The sequence below is a fragment of the Dysidea avara genome, chromosome 14 (assembly GCF_963678975.1).
Source record: "Dysidea avara chromosome 14, odDysAvar1.4, whole genome shotgun sequence".
NCBI lineage: Eukaryota > Metazoa > Porifera > Demospongiae > Dictyoceratida > Dysideidae > Dysidea > Dysidea avara.
Genome location: NC_089285.1, coordinates 3,568,719 through 3,587,908, shown reverse-complemented (window position 1 = coordinate 3,587,908; position 19,190 = coordinate 3,568,719). Strand labels below are relative to the sequence as shown.

General features: G+C 37.5%; 2 protein-coding genes and 1 pseudogene across 2 annotated transcripts in view; 1 reads left to right on the top strand and 2 right to left on the bottom strand.

Annotated features, from left to right (window-relative positions):
• LOC136244189 (3-beta-hydroxysteroid-Delta(8),Delta(7)-isomerase-like) overlaps positions 1-19,190 on the bottom strand; it is a 36,887-nt gene that overhangs the window by 11,263 nt on the left and 6,434 nt on the right. The window contains exon 2 of the mRNA XM_066035732.1: positions 38-176. Coding sequence (XP_065891804.1) covers positions 38-104 — 67 coding nt within the window. The 5' untranslated portion in view covers positions 105-176. The remainder of the gene's footprint in view (positions 1-37; positions 177-19,190) is intronic.
• Positions 4,980-19,173, bottom strand: LOC136244190 (uncharacterized). The gene is made up of 5 exons (XM_066035733.1): positions 18,923-19,173; positions 8,941-9,088; positions 8,362-8,508; positions 5,945-6,077; positions 4,980-5,394 (listed from the first exon to the last, which is right to left on the bottom strand). The coding sequence occupies exons 1-5, from the start codon at positions 18,987-18,989 to the stop codon at positions 5,242-5,244; spliced, it is 648 nt and encodes a 215-aa protein (XP_065891805.1). The 5' UTR covers positions 18,990-19,173; the 3' UTR covers positions 4,980-5,241.
• On the top strand, positions 15,812-17,031 carry LOC136244773 (uncharacterized; annotated as a pseudogene).

Genomic DNA, 19,190 nt, shown 5'->3' with positions numbered 1-19,190 from the left:
GTCGGGCTCCGTCTAAAGCTGGCATTAAACACTGTACCTGTGTAGTTGAGATCACTGGGAAAAGTATCCAGATGTGCCAAGTTTGGGTAGACCTTATGAGACATCTCGCAGCATTAGGCTCGAACTATGGATCAGGAGATCAGCACACCTTCCAAATATCTCACGCGATTTTTGATACTAAAAAACGCGTGGTAAAATAATTATTATTAATGGCGCCATAGATGGGTGTCTATTATCTATGATGGCGCCATACCCACGTGGGAAGAAAGCGTTATGGAAGAGAACGAAGCAACACTAATATCAGCTGAAGAAGCGAAACAGTATGACCAACAGATCAGACTGCGTGGAGTTGAAGCGTTTAGAGGACTAACCACAAATCCAATTAAGAGCGGATGACATAGCTAAACCTGTAAATAGCTATTTCCGTAACATGTACCATAATTGGATATAAAATAGCTATTTATGAACATGTATATATGTATAATATGTTAATACAACATCTCATCTCCCACTTGGAAGCAGTAACATCAATTTCTAATGTTTTTATGCCATTATTATAGTGCTGGTAAGTAATTTCTTGTGATTAGCATGCTCAAGGAGTATGCACATGTGTTGCAGCCTGCAATCTTCTTGAAAATTGGTCCAACAATCCATAGCAACTGTTGCTAAGCAACAAAATGTAAACCTGACCTAGTTACATGCTTTTATGGTTGCTTAGCAACCGTTGCTATGGTGTCAAAATGGTTTCTAAAGTCAGTAGTGGTTGCCTAGCAGTTGGCAGCAATGTTGTTGCTAGGTGACATGTATTGGTTACTATGGTAGCAGTAGTTGTCAAGTCGGACATGCCTAACTGGTAAAACAACTAAACACTATCAAAAAATTTTAGCCAATCAAATGCGTATATCAAATGTACAAGTGATATACTGATTCTATTGGCTAGTTTGCTGTAGTATATCAAAAAGATACCACAAGCTGCTATTGGAGTTTTTGTACAGGACACAATATGTGACTGGGTTTGCAAAAAGGTACCTTTTTCACACACAAAATTTGACCTATTTTTTTAACTTTGAAACTTCATAACTTTTTTACCATTGCATATAATTGCCTGAAATTTTCCATGAGTAAAGCTACATTATCTGGCTACATTATGATGCAAAAAGCAATGTAATCAGAGTAAGGAGTCAACTGTTATAAAATCCTGTTTGCTGACATGTAAAATGTGTGAAAAAGGTACCTTTTCGCAAATCCGGTCACATATTGATGTTGTATTAGTATATGTAATAGGATGGATGGCTGCGGTATTCGGGATTAATAGTGCAAGCATTGTAAACAGGAAGGAGTAAAATAGTGCGAGGCGAAGGCGAGCACTATTTCCTTCCTGACTATCAAAGTTGCTATGGTCTCAAAATGACTTTTAAACTTTTTGATATACTACATGTCCGACACACAGATTATCTGAATGTGTGTCCCAACTATCAAAGTGAAGTGGCTATGATGCTTCAGCATAATATGTCAAGCCAATTACACAGTACCACAGATAAAGAACAGTATATAGAAGCGCCACCTTTGCAATCATACACCATACAGTAACACATTCAGTTGTTGGATTAGAAAATGTAATAGGATGAGCAGAGCATGCACCATGACTAGTCAGGAAAGGAATCAGCTTCAAACGGATGGCATCTTCTAGTGGCTGAAACAGGGGTCTAGTACCAGGGATGGTCCTATCATTCCATGGGTAAAGGCACAGTAAGCTGCATGGGGGTGATTTGTGGCTATTCCAGCTAGTACAAACACTCGGTTCAACCAAGTTTTAACCTTCTTGGTTACATACTCCCCTGTAAAATCGTTACTATATGTAGTAATGTTTATATGTAGTATAATTATCTAATGCTCCATTGAAGAACAATATATGAACTGTATTGTCCTCCCAAAAAAATCAGTTTAAAAAAAGTTTATGTTCTTATTACCCTACTTTATATGTGACTGAATTTGACAAAACAAGGCTTCGACGCACAAAGCTTTGTTAGGAGATATGGCGATTTTAAGGAATCATTGTGTAATAACTTCCCAGTGCCTACAGCTGTGCAAACAAAATTTGCACCAATTGTTCATCTGTTATTATTTTATTTTTATTTACCTATACTGTACAACTTCAGAAATGAAGAAAAATGTACAGACAAATCACAAAAAAAAAAAAAAAAAAAATTCAATACAATAAGTAAATTATAATTTAATTATAGATTTAAATACTTCAAGTGAATTAGAGTCTTTAGCTAGGTTAGGTAAATCATTCCAAAGTGAAGTTGTTGCTGGAAAAAATGAGGACTGATATGAGGTCTTTGATGCTTGCAATGATAGGAGGTTAAAAGGATGATAATTTCTTGTACTGGAATATGTTGCAAAGTTCACTAGCTATCACTGAGTGGGTGCATGCATTTCTGATACCCAAAATTTGCCCTGCTTTGAGCAGCTTTTTTCGAGCGGGTAATAATATCACAGGTGATAGTAATAGGATGGGAGGGTGGGGGTGGACGGTGGTCTTAATATACGGGTATAAAATGAAGTAAGAAGACGATTGGAATCCAGAGGCCAAGTTTGGGCTCTCCATGGCCCTCCATGGCCCTCCATGGCCCTCAAATTACTCCAAATTGACTGAGAACACTATTGGCGAGCTCTGTGTGAAGTCCCAGCTCACTACACACCATTATCACAAAGCCATGGCCATTTAATGGTGCCAATCTCACACTCGTGGCTTTGACAGGGTCGGAAGAAAGCTGCTACAGAAACCAGACTTGTCAGTGCTGAAGGAAGTACAGTGTGAAATATGATAGTGTATTAGACCAGCAATCCATTTCTGGTAAAATCGTAAGTTTGATTTTGTGTGTGTGGAACTAGCCTTGTTATGTGAAATCCGGTCACATATTATGAACTCTTGTTATTACCAAGACTGAGATCTAGAGCTCATCACATTTAATACCCACCACAAGTTTGACCATGAAATGGATAGTTTTGTTTTGGTAGGCCACACTACTCCAAAGCTGTACAGAGGAATTTCTCTATAACAGATACTTTGGGACGAAAAGGCTTTTGGCTCAATTTTTTTTGCAATGTAGAGGTTTCCTTATTGGGTAAATGTATGTAGCCTGGCCTGTTGGAACCACTTCATTTGAAGAGGAAAGCTGTAGTGTAGTTGTAAATGATGTCACTCAATAATCAATACCACTTGGAGCTCTTAATTGAATTAATACGTATGCTGTATCTATTGTGATGTAGTGCTGTTTCACATGAAATAGGTTAAGATCTAGTGCAGTGTTGGTGGTTGGTCTCACTGGGTTAACGGCAGAGTTGATCAAGAATATTGTACTAGCTGGAAAAAAGTCCCTCACACTGATTGACCATCGTCATGGAGATAAGAACACCATTCAAACAGTCCAAAGAGCAACATTTTTTTTACTACTCTCAAAGAAATAAGAATTGATTGTCTGTTTTTTTTTCAAAGAAAGCCTATGCATGACACCTAGCAAATCATTTGCTTATTACTGTACATGTGGGTGTACCTTTTAACTACAATAACTCTAGATCTGGATATGATCTGGCTAAGTAGCAAGTTCATCTGGCCCTTTGGGTGGAACACAAAATTTTAGCAATAAATTTTGCATATCATGAGACTACTGAAAGCAATATTTCTGTGAAGACAACAATCTTGCCCCTGTTTCATGGTGGAATTAGCAATGGGATACTACAATGAACATTCCAAAATGGTATATAGGGGATCGATTTGTAAAAGTTGATATTTCAGATTGCAGACCCTAACTCTATAATCTTGTACAAACAAATTGTACCAAAAAATGAAAGTTAGTACATTAAGTGTGTTTTTTTGAGGATAAATTTTAAGTGAAACTATAGCTAGCTAGTGAAAACTTGTCTACATTTGACTATCCTGTAGAGTAGTGGTACATGGCTAGATATTATAATATCTATGTTATGAGACACTTAACTTCAAAGTATTCAGCTGTAACCCTGGTACTGATTTTGCACTATTCACAGGAAGGGTAACTAAAATTTCAAAAAATTTCCTTTTAATGTGGTGGCTGGGCTGTGTGATCAATTTTCTGGAATACTGTAAGTGCAGGCATTGTGAGTATTATGAGATATTGTGCTAGTTGTAAGTTGTATCATTTTATAGTTTGTTATTTGATTATGGTATTAAACTGCTTACTACATAGTGAGTAGTACAAAGGGAATCATTGACAGTATTCCTATATGACAATAGACTTTAAAGATCTATATTATCTCCTAATTAGATTTGAGGTTGACTGATGATCGCTATCTGAATTTTCTGTTTATTCTAGGGCTGTGCGATAATAATAACGTGATTATCGTGATACCTATATCATTATCATGATGTAGACTATTGTACATATTAAAAGCAGGCAGATGGTATACTCTTGTGAATAAGGTCACAATCAGCTGTGGTAATGCTGAAAATGGTATTTTTCCAAGAGATACTAGCCTTAAACAATTATTATTATTACACAGAACTGTGTTTGTTAAAGTACTCTTTGACAAAACTTCATTATCGAGATAATATGGTTTATCGTGATAAAATGTTTTTTTTGTTATGAAACTTATCAAGATATAGGTTTTTTCATTATCGCACAGCCCTAGTTTATTCCTAAATCTGCAAGATTTAACCCACTAAACTTGTTTTAGGCTGCGTGACCCATATTACCCCTGCCAGCATCTACTCTATATGACTATGATAGATGTATGATTGTATTTCTAGCCTGTGGACATGACGTATAGCTAGGTATTCTAGTATTGTCATACTATTCCCTGATTTAGGAGACTGAGACACTAAGTCAGTTTATCAGTACCCATACAGTCTTATACTGAGCTAGTTGTTATACCAGTGAATCAGTCACCTGTACCTCAAGCATCATAACAAAGTGGCCAGTATAAGTGTTAGCTACCATCCATTGTACCCTTTTGTATAAGTCACATAGATGAACAGATGGTGTGGGGATTGTGAAAAAAGCATAGCAGTTTGTTCCTGGGACATTGGATGTTTGCTGGCAGAGCTTCTACATTGCAGCATCAAGGGGATCAATCAGTTTCCTCTTGCATAGTGTGATACATTTGTGTGTCAATTTAGTGCAATACTACACTTCGTGATGCCTTTTAAATATTTCCAAAATAGAGCCTAACAATAGAACCAGCAGTCAGTCATAGCTGAAATTAATTCTGTTTGTCCTTGCTTGGCCTCATTTTCCGCCATGTAGAGAAGTAGAGACTTATCGGAACAAGTATCCAGATGGGGTTGAGGCCTACAAACACTCCCCAGAAATACTTCAGCTTCTCATATGTGTCAAATTTAGGTGGCCATGATTCCTAAAACAAATAATTTAAAAACTGACATACACAGTTGAAAAGAAACACAAGAGAACTGAAAAATATTTTACAAACAAATCACTCTGTAGTGACCAGACTACAAGGATCCAACCATCTTAATGTTAATTACACAGGTTACACAGACTGCAATTAAACTGTTCTGAAGTGAAGTGATATAAAGCGCTGTGTAGTTCCACAACAACTAACATGTCATTCTGGTCACTACAGAGTGATTTGTTTGTAAAATATTTTGCAAACAAATCACTCATGTAAGCCCTGTGTAGTTCCACTCTGGTTTCCTCCCTTCCCCCCCTCCTTAAGTATGTTTTATATTGATCGATTGATTTATAATTTAAACTACAAAATTTGGCTAAAGCCGTTCCTCCTTGTTGGAGTATATATAAAACAACAATAAACAGAACAGCACTAGTACACATGCAGTAACAGAACAGCACTAGTACACAATAACAATGGTATATACAACAGTAACAAAAACAATACAATACAAAAATAACAATAAACATAGTATGTTTTCAGTATTAGTAAATACCTTAGCTGGTAGGTGCTTGAAGTTGTCCCATATTTCACAGAACATATATATAATGGTGCCCATTAGTTGGAATGTTGACGTAACTAGACACAGGAAATGTCTGTACCAAAGTTTCCTTCCAATAGCAATATACCTGTACACATGCACAAAAAATTAAAACATTAAGTGCAAGCAATATAGTAACCTGAAACACTATATCTGTCATCTAACAACTGTATGAAACAGTACTACTGTACCGTAGAAAATGATACATGCCACCTAAGATTTTACCTTTAAAAACCATCCTAGAAGTATCTTATGCGATGAAAATCACCTCTATTAGTCCATCTAACATCAAATAGAGCGTCATAAATAAGAAAACACTTACAGGCGGCTGGATATAGAATTTTTAAAAATCACCAAAACCTGAATTTTCGTCTGACTGCCAGCCTTCCTGCCTGACTACAATTGCAAGGCTGGAGGCCAAATAAAGCAGCACACGGCCATCATTTTACGCCACAATAACAAACTCACCAGTGGGATGTGCCTTTTTGGGTTCCGACAAGTGTGTTCCCTCTGCACCTTGTCTTTCCTTTTATCTTCAATCAGGCTAGTCTTCTTCCTTCTCCATGCAATGAAACCATATTAAAGCATCAAGTTTTCCTATCAACATTTTCCTTGAGCAGCATATTTAGTAAACTTACTGAAGCACTTAATTACACTCAGTAAATACCTGTAACTTCACGATAGGTTCAACACTATGCCTATATCTTATAACGATTGAGCACTGAGACCAGTAAGACCATACCTCTTAACAATCTACCACAATGACACACCCTCTTATTACTGGCCTATCTGTGTTCATAATGCTAGCACAATGAAACTGAAAATACTTACAAGCGTCTGGATATTGAATTTTAAAAAATCACCATAACTTGAAATTTTGTCTGACTGCCAGCAGCAGCCTGACCACAGTCCCAAGGCTAGAGGCTAAATGAAGCAGCACCATTTTACGCCACAGCAACAAACTCACTAGTGGGATGTGCCTTTTGTAGTTCTGACGAATGTCTGCTTTCTGCGCTATGCCATTCCTTTTATCTTCAATTAAATGGTCATCTTCTTTTCATGGAAACCATACCAAAGCATTAATTTTCCCTATTGACACTTTCCTTGAAGGAGCATATTTTAGACATCACGAAACTATTTGAGGTGCTTAACAGACTGTAGCAGCTAAAGTATGCTTTAAAATAATTGTCATGCCCCCTTCAATAATCAGAACACGCCACGACAACGATCTAGCCTTTGGAAACAAGGCATTGTGCCACACCCATTAGCTTGATCTACTGCATAGCTGAGTGGCAAGATTAAGATACTCTAATACAGTAGTCACAGCCACACGTACATTTCATAGCTATATGCTCTAACAAAAAGTAAACAAACTAGTGCAATATAAAAATTATTAATTTAAAGATGAAGAAGGGTTCCAGTGATAAAGAGCAGTGAAACAAGAGATGATGGTAGTTATGAGGGAAAATCCCTAGTTACTTGGCATTGTAACGATGCAGGAAAATCCCTACTTTGGCATTGTACCCTACTTCATAATAAAATTTTTATTGCACTAGTAGTTATTACATGATGTGCTATATTGCAAAACAGCAAGTATTTATAGAGGATTGATATATTACTTTGTGTGACATGCTGTAAGCTTGTATTTTATAGTACTACTGTATGCGAACTAGTCTGGGAGTATGTGAACAATATACATGTATTGATACATCACTATTTCAATTGCACATTGGAAACATCAGTAGCTATATTGACAATAGTGTATTAATCACAATACAGATGGATATATGGTTATATGGTTATATTATGTACTATTGATTATGCATGATGCTAATACGTTTACTCTTAATTCAGAGAATGTTCAGTTACACTAAATACGTACTGCCTCGAATTACAGCCGGTCTCATATAAATGCCTGGTCCTGTTTAGTTACCGGGGTATACAGCATCATAACAAAAATAAATGCCAGGTCTCGAATAAACGCCAGGTAGCAAATAAACATCTAGTATAGTCATTATTTTTAACAATTCTGGGTGGTGTTCTTGGCAGTGTTATAAATGATGAAGTGAACAACGTTTTATCGAGTTCCTTTTAAGCTTGAATCTGTGAAATACACTGAGGAAAACATCAAGGAGAGTCCAGGAGAGTACAACACCAAGGCATGAAGTTGACTGGTGAATGCTGACCAGGTATATAAACGCTGGTCGCCGGTCTTGTTTAGTAGTAGCCTGGGGTAAAAGTTGCTTGAAAGAAATAAACGCCTGGGCCGTAATTCAAGACAATACAGTAGGTATACAAACCATGGTATATACAACAGGACAGTACGTTTGATCCTCAATATATCACTAGAGGGTGTTGATATCATCACTTACCACAACACACACAATGGTCCCATAATGGTCACTTCTATTAGTGCTATGATCGTCACACAAGGATCCTTTGTGGGCCAAAACCGACTATCATAGATTGCGTACTCATCAGAAAAATACTTCGGACCCATCCCAGTCATCCCTATCAACCTGTATAGCAAACATAACATTTCATCAAAATATGATTTAATTACTTATTAAGACAGTGGGTTTTTAAAATGAGTGTCTTGTAGCTAGTTCAATGACCATATCTTCCATATACAAATAAACATCAAAGATACTGAGTACAATGGTATATATATATATTCTAACACAAGCTATCACATCATCACTGATTACAGATGCTTACAGATGAGGTACATATGAAACTGAGTGTAAGGGAATCACTCCTTGCAGTATGCTGGTTATTTATAGGTGTTATAGAGTGTTAGCTGAAGCTCACTTGTGAGCTTTTAATATCATCATGAGCTCAGTAGCAAATGGTGCATATTGAAGTAAATAAAATGGTAGAACTGTTAGTACCATGTTAACATGAATTTGTTAAATGCAACTGTGTTGCCTTCAAAAAAACAAGACACTTACCCGTCCAACCACAAATGGATGAATGCAGCATTGATCAGTACCCATACACTCAGCAGGCTTCGTGGTGCACCACCAAACATAACACACACTAGTATTGTTATTATGGGCACCAGGTTGATGGGGTGATCCCATCCATCAATTACAAATCCTACATTTATAACACACATAAATGACTCATGAATTCAATTGGTTGTACACAGACACACATGTGTAATGCTTACATACACGTGTATACTCCTTTGCAGAAACAGTTAATATGATACAATTCACTTTTCTGCTGTTGTGCTTTCGTGACTCTATACACACAAGGATTTGTAATCCCATAAACAGGATTAGCACAATTTGTAATCACTTAGTCTTGGTATTGTATGTATGCACTTAATGGAGGGTGAACACAGAAGGCAGAGCCTGTACGATATGTTTGGTGAAATAGTTCTCTCTTAAACTATCATTTGTGAACAATTTGAGGTTTTTTTCATACAGGTAAATGAGAGTATTTCTGGACACTCTTTAAAATCACTCTAACTCTGCACTCACAACGAGTTAACAAAACTTTAGCCATTATTGCAAAGCCTATCTTATGATATAATTAATCACTGTGGAGTTCTGTATTGAAATCTAACTGTGTGAAAAAGTAACATGCAAGTAATTCCAGACCCTTCGAATTAACAAGTAAGTAGCTCTTCCCACAGTTTGCCAATCCTTCTAAACAAGTACAAAACTGAAGTACCACTCATTTGCTACTATAAATCAAATAGGAAGTTCATACATTTCTGGAGGAAGCAGCAGTGGTATTTTGGAAGATTTACACAATTTGTGAAGAGAGAATAAAGCATTGTCAAGATGTTCAAAAACACATACAATTGTACATATATTGTGACTACCACTGAAGTACAGTACAGTCATGGCAAGGAAGGTATAAATATTAAAGACATATAACTACAGGACAACACACATACAGTAATAAAAGCAAGAAAAATTAAATACTTAAGTGCACCAATCACCAGCCACGTGCTGAAGAAACTGATGAGAATAGCAGATTGTTTTGTGAACAGCTCTATAAATTGCTACAGGCTATTGAATAATTGTTTGTAGGGCCTTAATGGGGTCTGAAAGACAAGCAACCAATTTCAATGGTGGATTATAGATGAATTGGCTAACAAACTTGTGTTCACAAGCTGTGTGGATACGCCATCATTATTTTATTGCTAGTTTCCTGTCACCTATAGTAGAGCAAAAACTGATGTGGGCAGGAGGTGATTATTGATTATTAATTATACAGTTATTTGAGTATGTGACTGTGTATTTCGATCTTGAAAGGTGGAAAGACTATGTACTCATGCACCCTGTTAAACAAGTGTGGAAGGTCTCCAAACCCTCTTTATATGCACTGCTAATAAATTTACCGTAACACTTCTGTGCCTCCCTCTGTCATGAAATAGTGCATTCATGTGATGTATAATCAAATAATTAAAATTTGGTGCAGCTACCTAAAAATTGATGTGGGCGGTGATGGGAAACAAGGAATAAAATAATGATGGCCATTTGTTTGAACGGACGTAAAAGTCTGTTCCATAAGAAGTAAATTCTTTGCATTTCAATTGAGTGGCTGCATGGATTCTTAGGTACGCTGTTAGCCAAGAGTGTGATCTTCATGAAAATAGAGAATATGCATGTGTCTGGTTTGACCGATATTTTCAAAGTCATGTTTGTAGAAAAATTACTTGTAATTACACTACAAGTTTAATTTGTCAACCACTGTGATGAATTCGGTTTGCAGATGGTCCATAGAATACTGCATATTTGTACCAAATTATATGGCCAGGAATTCTACCACAGCTGAGAATTAGCTAAGTGTCCAGAATTACCCATACTTTAATATCTTACGGCTCTTTATATGTATAGCTGTTCCAAGTTCCTGTTGCATGAACTTCAAAAGTCATACAATATGTTATAGTTAAAGCACTGCCGCACGTGTGTACAGAAAACACAGCACGAGAGGGCATGTTGAGAGGCTTACACACCACAAGGTGAAGCCGAGTGTTGTATGTGCCTTGAGACACCCCCCCCCGAGTGCTGTATTTGCCTCGAGATCCCCCCCCCCCGAGTGCTGTATTTTCCGTACACACAAGCATAGGCGGTGCTTTAAGTGTTTTATTGTACTTCTTGGTCGTCTTGCTTGGTTTAAATTTCTTGAGTATCTGGGTTTGAACCCCAGCTGAGTTTTGTGTTGTTGTTGTTGTTGTTTTTCTTTGTTTTGTTTGTTTTTTTTCCATTTCGTTTAGTGACCCTATTTTGTCTAAGTTTTAGTCAGTTCAATAGCCAGTATATGGCTTATTGAACTGACTGTCGGTTCAGTATCCACTGCCTATTGAAATATGAGGGCCTGTATTTCATCTTTCAATTCATATTTCTCCGTAAAATTCAGTAATCTTAACAAACACGAATCCATAAATTTAATTTTCATAAAATTTCATAATCTTTCGTCACATTTGTCGATCGTCAACTTTAATCTTTCCGAAATAGTTATACAAATAAAGAAAGTTTTATAATTTCAGAGGTGATCTACGAAATTTCAGGTCATTACCTACCCCCCGCCCGTATGCATGCTCAACACCTACTCCACTACTACTACCAGGGGACACTAGTTTAAATTGTTCAAGCAACATTCAAGATTGTTATGCAGATCTAATTATTTTATGAACACAGTGATTAATGAGTGGAACAGTTTACCTACCTCTGTTGTAGAAAGTTCTTCAATTAACACTTTTAAATCGCTATTAGATAATTATTTTTTAGATTTACTTTTGTATAACGCATTGATCGGGTATACAGGCTTTGCCTTTACCCGTATTTAATCATAATCATAATCATAAACGGAGTGGCTATTCGTACGCCAGTCACGATTTGTACGGCAATCACACGATTCCAAATAAACGGAATAGTTATACGAATTTTGCTTTCCGGTAACTACACGTGGATTTTGGCACGTATGGTTTGAACGTCTGCTCTACGTTTGGTTCATCCATAGAATCTATGGTTCATCTGACTAGGAATGCTTCGGTGTGGGGATGAGTTTAAAAGTTATGAGGATCTCTGCGATGCAATATCTGCGTTTCAGCCAGCTGAATTTGTGCAACTGTACGTTAGACATTCAAGAACCATTGAATCGGCGTCGGCTACATGGGCACCAAAGAAGAAGTTTAATGAAGACTTGGTTTTTTCTGAGATAGATTTTGCGTGTCACCACGGTGGAAAAGATTTCAAGACTACTTCTACCGGGAAAAGGCCAAACCAGAAGTAAGTGCAACCCGCCTATGGTGCAAGTAGGAGTTTCTAGAATTTCAGTGGTGACACTGGTCTCTGTGTTTTTCTTGTAGGACTTTTCAAATGGGGTGCCCGTTTCATGTGAAAGTTAGGTGTAGTCGAAATGGCCAAGTTTTGTTTATAAAAGCCATTGAGAATAGCCACAACCACGAGATTAGTGGGGTAAGTATAACTATGTTTTGATTGAATACATTAACACACTGTAATATTGTCGTGTAGAAGGCTTTCAAGCATCATCCTAGACAACGAAGGCTAAGTGAGCCCAGTGAAAAAGAGGCTGACAATACGCTTGGAATCAAGGCTAACAAGAAGATGGTACAGCAGCACTTCTTTAAGCAAACGGGAAAGGTGGTCATCCTTAAAGATCTGCATAACTTGGCTTCCAAGAACAAGAAGACCGAAGTTATTAATGTTAGCACACTAATAGAAGAAATGAAGAAGGTTAATGGTAAGTAATTACAAGTAAAATGTGTGTCGTCTGCTGAAATTAATTCATTGCTCTATTTTTATACAGGTGCAATTGTGGAAGTGTCGAAAGATGAAAGTGATACTTTATCCAGTAAGTATTTTCAAACTCAGGGATGGAAGAACACATATGCACGGTATCCCGAATTAGTTCTTATTGATGCAACTTATAAATTGAACAACCTTCGAATGCCACTGTACATAATGATGGTTGTGGATGGAAATAGAGAGAGTGAAGTGATAGCTTTATGGCTGGTGGTGCATGAGGACAAGTTGACCATCAGCCATTTAATGGACGTATTCATTAAGCACAATGATACGTCCAATACAAGATGTATTTTGGCAGACAAAGATTTTACAGAAAGAGATGTATTTGCACAGAAGATCCACGGTGCTGAACTGATGATATGCTTATTCCACACTTTAAGAACATTCAGACGTGAAACTACCCCTGAAAAAGTTGGTATCAATGCTGCACAAAGGTTGCTGTCTTGGAAATAATAAATAAGCTTGTGTATGCTCGAGATGAAGAATATTCAAAATTTTATCAGAAATTGAAGGACACAAAGCTAAACCAAGTAATTCAGTATTTTAATGATAATTGGCATGGAATCAGGGAACAGTGGGTTGAAGGTCTTAAACAAGAAGCATGTCACTATCTAAACAGTACAAACAACAGAATTGAGAGTATCAATCAAAAGATAAAAAGCGTTGTCACAAAGCACTCTTCTCCACTCACCTTTTTCCGAGATTTAATGAAATGCTTTGATTCGTTATCATTGGAAAGAGATCATCGGGCTGTTACAGTATTTGAAAAGTGTGCTGTGAATGTATTTCCTGCTAACAACTGCCTTTCCCAAACCAGTAATTTTTGACACCATATGCATACTCATTTGTGGTAAAACAATTTGGGTCATCTGACAGGGTGAAAATTGCTGTTAATAATGGAGATCATTCTTCTATTGATGTTTATTCTAATGGAAAGAAATTGTTCACAACAGACTGTGGGTTTAATTGTGGGTTTTATACAGCAATGGAGTTGCCTTGTAAACACAGTTTCGCATTACGAGCACAAGCCAAGCTAGACATTTTTGAAGCAAAACTATGTGCAGTAAGATGGACCCGTGATTACTATAGAAGTAGTCATCGTGTTTTTTCAACTACCAATGATTGTTCAGTAAATGTTGAGGTCTGTGCTGTTGATAGATTGCCAGTGGTCAGGGTGTTGTCGCAGCATGAAAAATATCGTAAAGTATTTGATTTATCACAGAGATTAGCTTCAATTGCCTCTGATATATCTACGAGAGAATTTTCATATGCTGTTGATTGCCTGGAGAAGATTGTGAGATCATGGGAGCAAGGCAAGCATGTGAAGGTTGAAGTTGTTGAAGAATCATGCATTGAGGACTTGGAGGTTGACCATCAACAAGACAATAAGGTTGACCATATGTCTGATGATCTCCTTGACAAAGATGACTTCTCAGGTTTCCCTTATCATATATCTGATATACCTTCTATTGATAGCCAATCCAATAACACTGACTGCATACATGATGACAGTGACCGCCAAGCTGATCTCAGTGAGAATTCGGGTGACATACTTCCTGATTTTCCATATGTCATGCATTCTGACAGTGGAATTCCAGCCATATCTGCTGACCGTAGCAATGCTTGCTGATAATCCATCTGTTGTACCCACTGACAGTGACGATCCACCTGCTATACCGGCTGACAGTGACTGTCTACCTGCTATACCTGCTGACAGTGACAATCCACCTGCTATACTCGCTGACAGTGACAATCCACCTACTATACCCACTGACAGTATCAACCTACCAGTTATATCTTCTGACAGTGGCAATCCAATTGATGTAGATCTAATGAATAACAAACCAACCCCTGATTTTATTGACCTAACATCAATAGCGCTTCCACCCAAAACTAAAAAAAGTGGTAGACCTAAGGGGGTTAATTTAACTGTCATAGGATTGCCCAAGAAGAAAAAATGTATTTGAACGTCCAGTGAAGTTTTACTAAAACCTAATGCAGAAAGGCAAAGACAAATACTTAGTTGGATGTTACCGGACCACTTAATTGAAAAGGCTCTACGTGGTGAAAGGCTTGAATCTAATGAAATAGGTAATAGTTTGCATATCAAGTCCAACTTGTTGGATGAAAACATCAACTGGGTCTCGGTTGAAGATTTTTTTACTGATGGTGCATGGAGTAAGGTCACTGATACAATGATGGAATTGGAAAATGCCCTGAAATGGAATTGTTACACATGCAGCAGAGATCTTTCACTTTCAACTTCTGTTGCTTGCGAATCGTGTCTGAACTGGTATCATCTGAATTGCGTGGGATTTACCTCTGCACCCAAGAAAGCAGTGTGGTTTTGTCGTCTGTATTATGGAGTTCAAGCAAGGATGAACAACACTGATATCAAGGTAATGACATTGTGAATAAAGTAGGATATGTAAGTAAAGTTTGGTGAATTTATTTGCATATATGTAGTTATAAAATGAGTAAGCATGATACAGTTCAGTTATGTTGTATCAAACAATACAGTGGTGCTGAAAATGAAGGGCATCCACCTTTAAAAAACAGATAAAAACATGTTACACAACCCTACAAAGGAATCTTGGTGCTACTGATACCATATCTAGCACTAAAACTTAATAATGGATGTTTACAGTTTCCCACAAAAATATTGTTCCTTCAGACAAGTGTAACTGTTGTGTATTTTATTAGAGTGATTTAGTAGGTCTGATATAAATGAATGAAATTTTCAATTGTCTAAACACACCCATGAGGGCCCTGCAAGTTTGGATAATAGAGGATCACTGTATTACAAATTGTCTTTCTTATAGATTGCACATTCACCACTTGAAGATAAACAGCAGCCCACTGTACAGTCGCCACTTGAAAATAAACAGCAGCCCACTGTACAGCCACCACTTCAAGATAAGCAACAATCCAACTACTGCCCCAAGTCGCAAAAGGAGAAAAGTAAGTAATCGTCATTGTTGTCAACATGATGTGCATTTTATTGGAGTGCTTGAGCAGAGCTCTGAAATAGATGAATTGGTTTCATTTATCCAAATTTTAAATTATCTAAACACACAAAGGGCTCAACAAGTGTGGACCACTGTAATACTAATTTATTTGCATCATCTTTTTTTATAGGTCATACTGTCATCACTTAAAGATAAACAGCAACCTACTGTTCAGTCACCACTTCAAGAAAAACAGCAGCCCACTGCACAGTCACCACTTGAAGATAAACAACAATCCAAGCACTGCCCTGAAGTACATCATCGCAAAAGGAGAAAAGTGAATAATCGTAATCGTTGTCAGCATGATGTTATTGAAAGATTTACAAGGCTTATTGGCAGTATTAAGCAAGGTGACAAGCTTGACGATGATCACATTAATGCTGCTAGTCAACTCTTACGTGACCAATTCCCTGATTTGTAGGGGCTATCAACTCCAGCCATTGGAGAATGTTTTAGGTTTGAAAAGTTTGACTGGATGATAGGTTATGCAGGATTTGCTTACTGTCAAGTGTTGCACACTGGCCGTGATCACTGGGTGGCAATCAAAGATGTGTCAGATAATGAAGTTTACGTATATGACAGCATCTTCACTGAACCAACATATCATGTTTTGAAACAAATTGCTGCCATTTGCAATACACGATCAGCACAAATCAAAGTCCATCTAGAGAAGGTACAAATGCAAGTTAGCCCTGCATGATGATTGTGGGGTATACGCTATTGCTTTTTTGACTGATCTTTGTTTTGGCAGAAATCCAGCATCATGCCTTTATGACCACAAGAAAATCCGCAGTCATCTTATTAATTGCTTTGAAGTTGGCAAGATTACTCCCTTCCCATGTACAAAAACCAAGGAGAAAAGGGCTATGCTTAAAAAGTTGAATGTTTATAGCCAGTGCAGACTGCCAAATGTCTCAGAGCACATGTCAAGGAAGCCGTTTGCAGAAGAAGTGCCCTGTATGGTGAAATGTTATATTTGTGATAACTTATACCATCACACATGTGTGAATATCACAATAAAACAAGCAAAGAAGATAAATTCAGAAAAGGAAATGTGGTTCTGTAACTACAAAGAATGCGAAAAGTACTTTGGATATCTATTTGATTCTGACTCTGAATAATACTTGATTATGTTTCTGATTGAACATTTGTTTATAATTGTTTGCTTCGCTTTTGTATACATTAGCAGAAATTCGGTCAAACTTGAACGCTCTATTAGAGAGTTTTATTATAGTAATTTTGTGGATTTCAGTTAAGGTGGCTGGGAACAGTTTCCGTATGGCTTCACTATGAAATTTACAGGGCCTAAAACAAGCAAGCTATCTTCATGAAGTGCATTGAACTAACAGAAATCTATGAAGCAGTTTGTTCTCTACCATTTACAACAAACAGGAGCTCTCTGGGATGCGTGTAGCGTAAGTTACAAATTTAGCCCTTCAAAGTGAACTCTTCCTCCGCGCTTGACGCTATGGGGCTGGATTCGCTGTTAGACACTATTTACCTGATTATCTATCATTGTGCGGAGGTACTTTTCCTACCAGGCCTTTGGTTTACGCGTTAATTTTACCCATGTCACACAAAGATTTGAAACAGATTTTTTTTAAAATTCGCCACTGCCAGGTAGAAGTGAATACTAAAAATCGACTTCCGCACAATTGCAGCTTATTTACTACCGATTGCCCATCCAAAATTTGACAGTCGTATCTTGAAAAAACCGGCAACTAGTTCATTTTTGTATGGAGGCTTGTAATAATAGCACACGGCGATCTTGTTAAATGCTGTGATGATGTGTGCTTATGCAACATAATTATATTCATTTGCAAATGACAGGAACTGTTGGTCAACCACAGTAATGATTATATTTAAGCCTCATAGCTAATGTGATTGCTTACATAACACTGTTGAAACCTTATGAAAACTGTTCCGAGCCACCTTAATTGAGAGCCACCTTAATTGAAAGTAAACGATCATGCTACAGTAGCTTACTATACCACGATCCATTAGAAGACTACAAAATGCACCATAAGTGGTAATAAATTCATTGGTGGTATGAATCACGTTAAGAAAAGCGATAGGTATTTACCACACATGACCACGAATGTCGCCGAAAGCCATATGAACACGCTTAGCATTTCTAAGGATTTAATTAAGCAGACATACCATAATGAACCACCACTCAAGGATCCACTCTAATACTGAAGTTAGATCTACAATTATAGAGATGCAAGTTGAATTACGACAAAACTTCCTAATAGAGTAGTCACCGCATTTCTGCTAATGGTTTGTCTTTTCATGTTGTGTACACTGTCAACATAATTATCATCATACCTACTGTTATACTGAACAATACAGTATAGCTGTGTTGAGGTGTTGCTATCAAATTACATCAAAGCTGTTCTAAACTAAAATTTCAGTGTAAAGTCAGAATTCTTTAATATCAGTGTCACTGAATGCTAGGTGGTCTTATATTGAACATTTTACTGGATTATTCAAGTTGTAGCTGTACCTGATAGCTATGTGTACCCCATCGTCGTACGAATATATAGCTTTTCTGCCATTAGTTTTTGTTGTTTTTTAGTGCGTTACCGTACGAATAGTACGTGAGCTATTCATACGTATCGTCGTACGAATAGCACGTGAGCTATTCATACGTATCGTCGTACAAATAGCAACGGCCAATCATAAAACTCCGCTGTAATAAAACCAAAGACTCCGCTTAAAATTGATCCAATCATGCCAAAGCAGCTTTAGACTGTATAGTCTGGCGTTACCAGACCCTCGCCTACGCCAGACTAGTGAATGCTGATTGGATCGTTTCCAAATGTTCGCTTGTCAGTGATTTAGCTATAATGCGAGCGACTCACGGCTCGATTAACGTATCACGTTTCTTTGGTTATCACTACCCAATTATCCAAGACAAGTGTGGGATTCCGACGAACCGGACCAGACCCTCCTATATCCATTGACAGAGACAAAAAGCGGTCTGGCCACGCCTGACGCGAGACTAACCTACCCCTTACTTTATCACAGATAAAAACTCGAGGTATGGCTTTATGCGAAGCAGGTCCGGGGGTCCGCCAGACTAAAGCTGGCATTAACCATATAGATATTAAATATAGAACTTAAGTAAGTACCTGTGTAGTTGAGATCGCTGGGAAAAGTATCCAGATGTGCCAAGTTTGGGTAGACCTTATGAGACATCACGCAGCTTTAGGCTCGAACTATATAACTATGACAGGAAATCAGCAGATCACTAGCTTTCCAAACAGCTAGCTTGAACTTAATACGGAGGGTCCGATCTACTAGCCTAAACTCCTCAAGAATCTTGTACGAGATTCCGGTTTGGACAAGATTCCTAACATATCCAACAATTAAGCGACTTTTAATTAAAAAAAAATTATT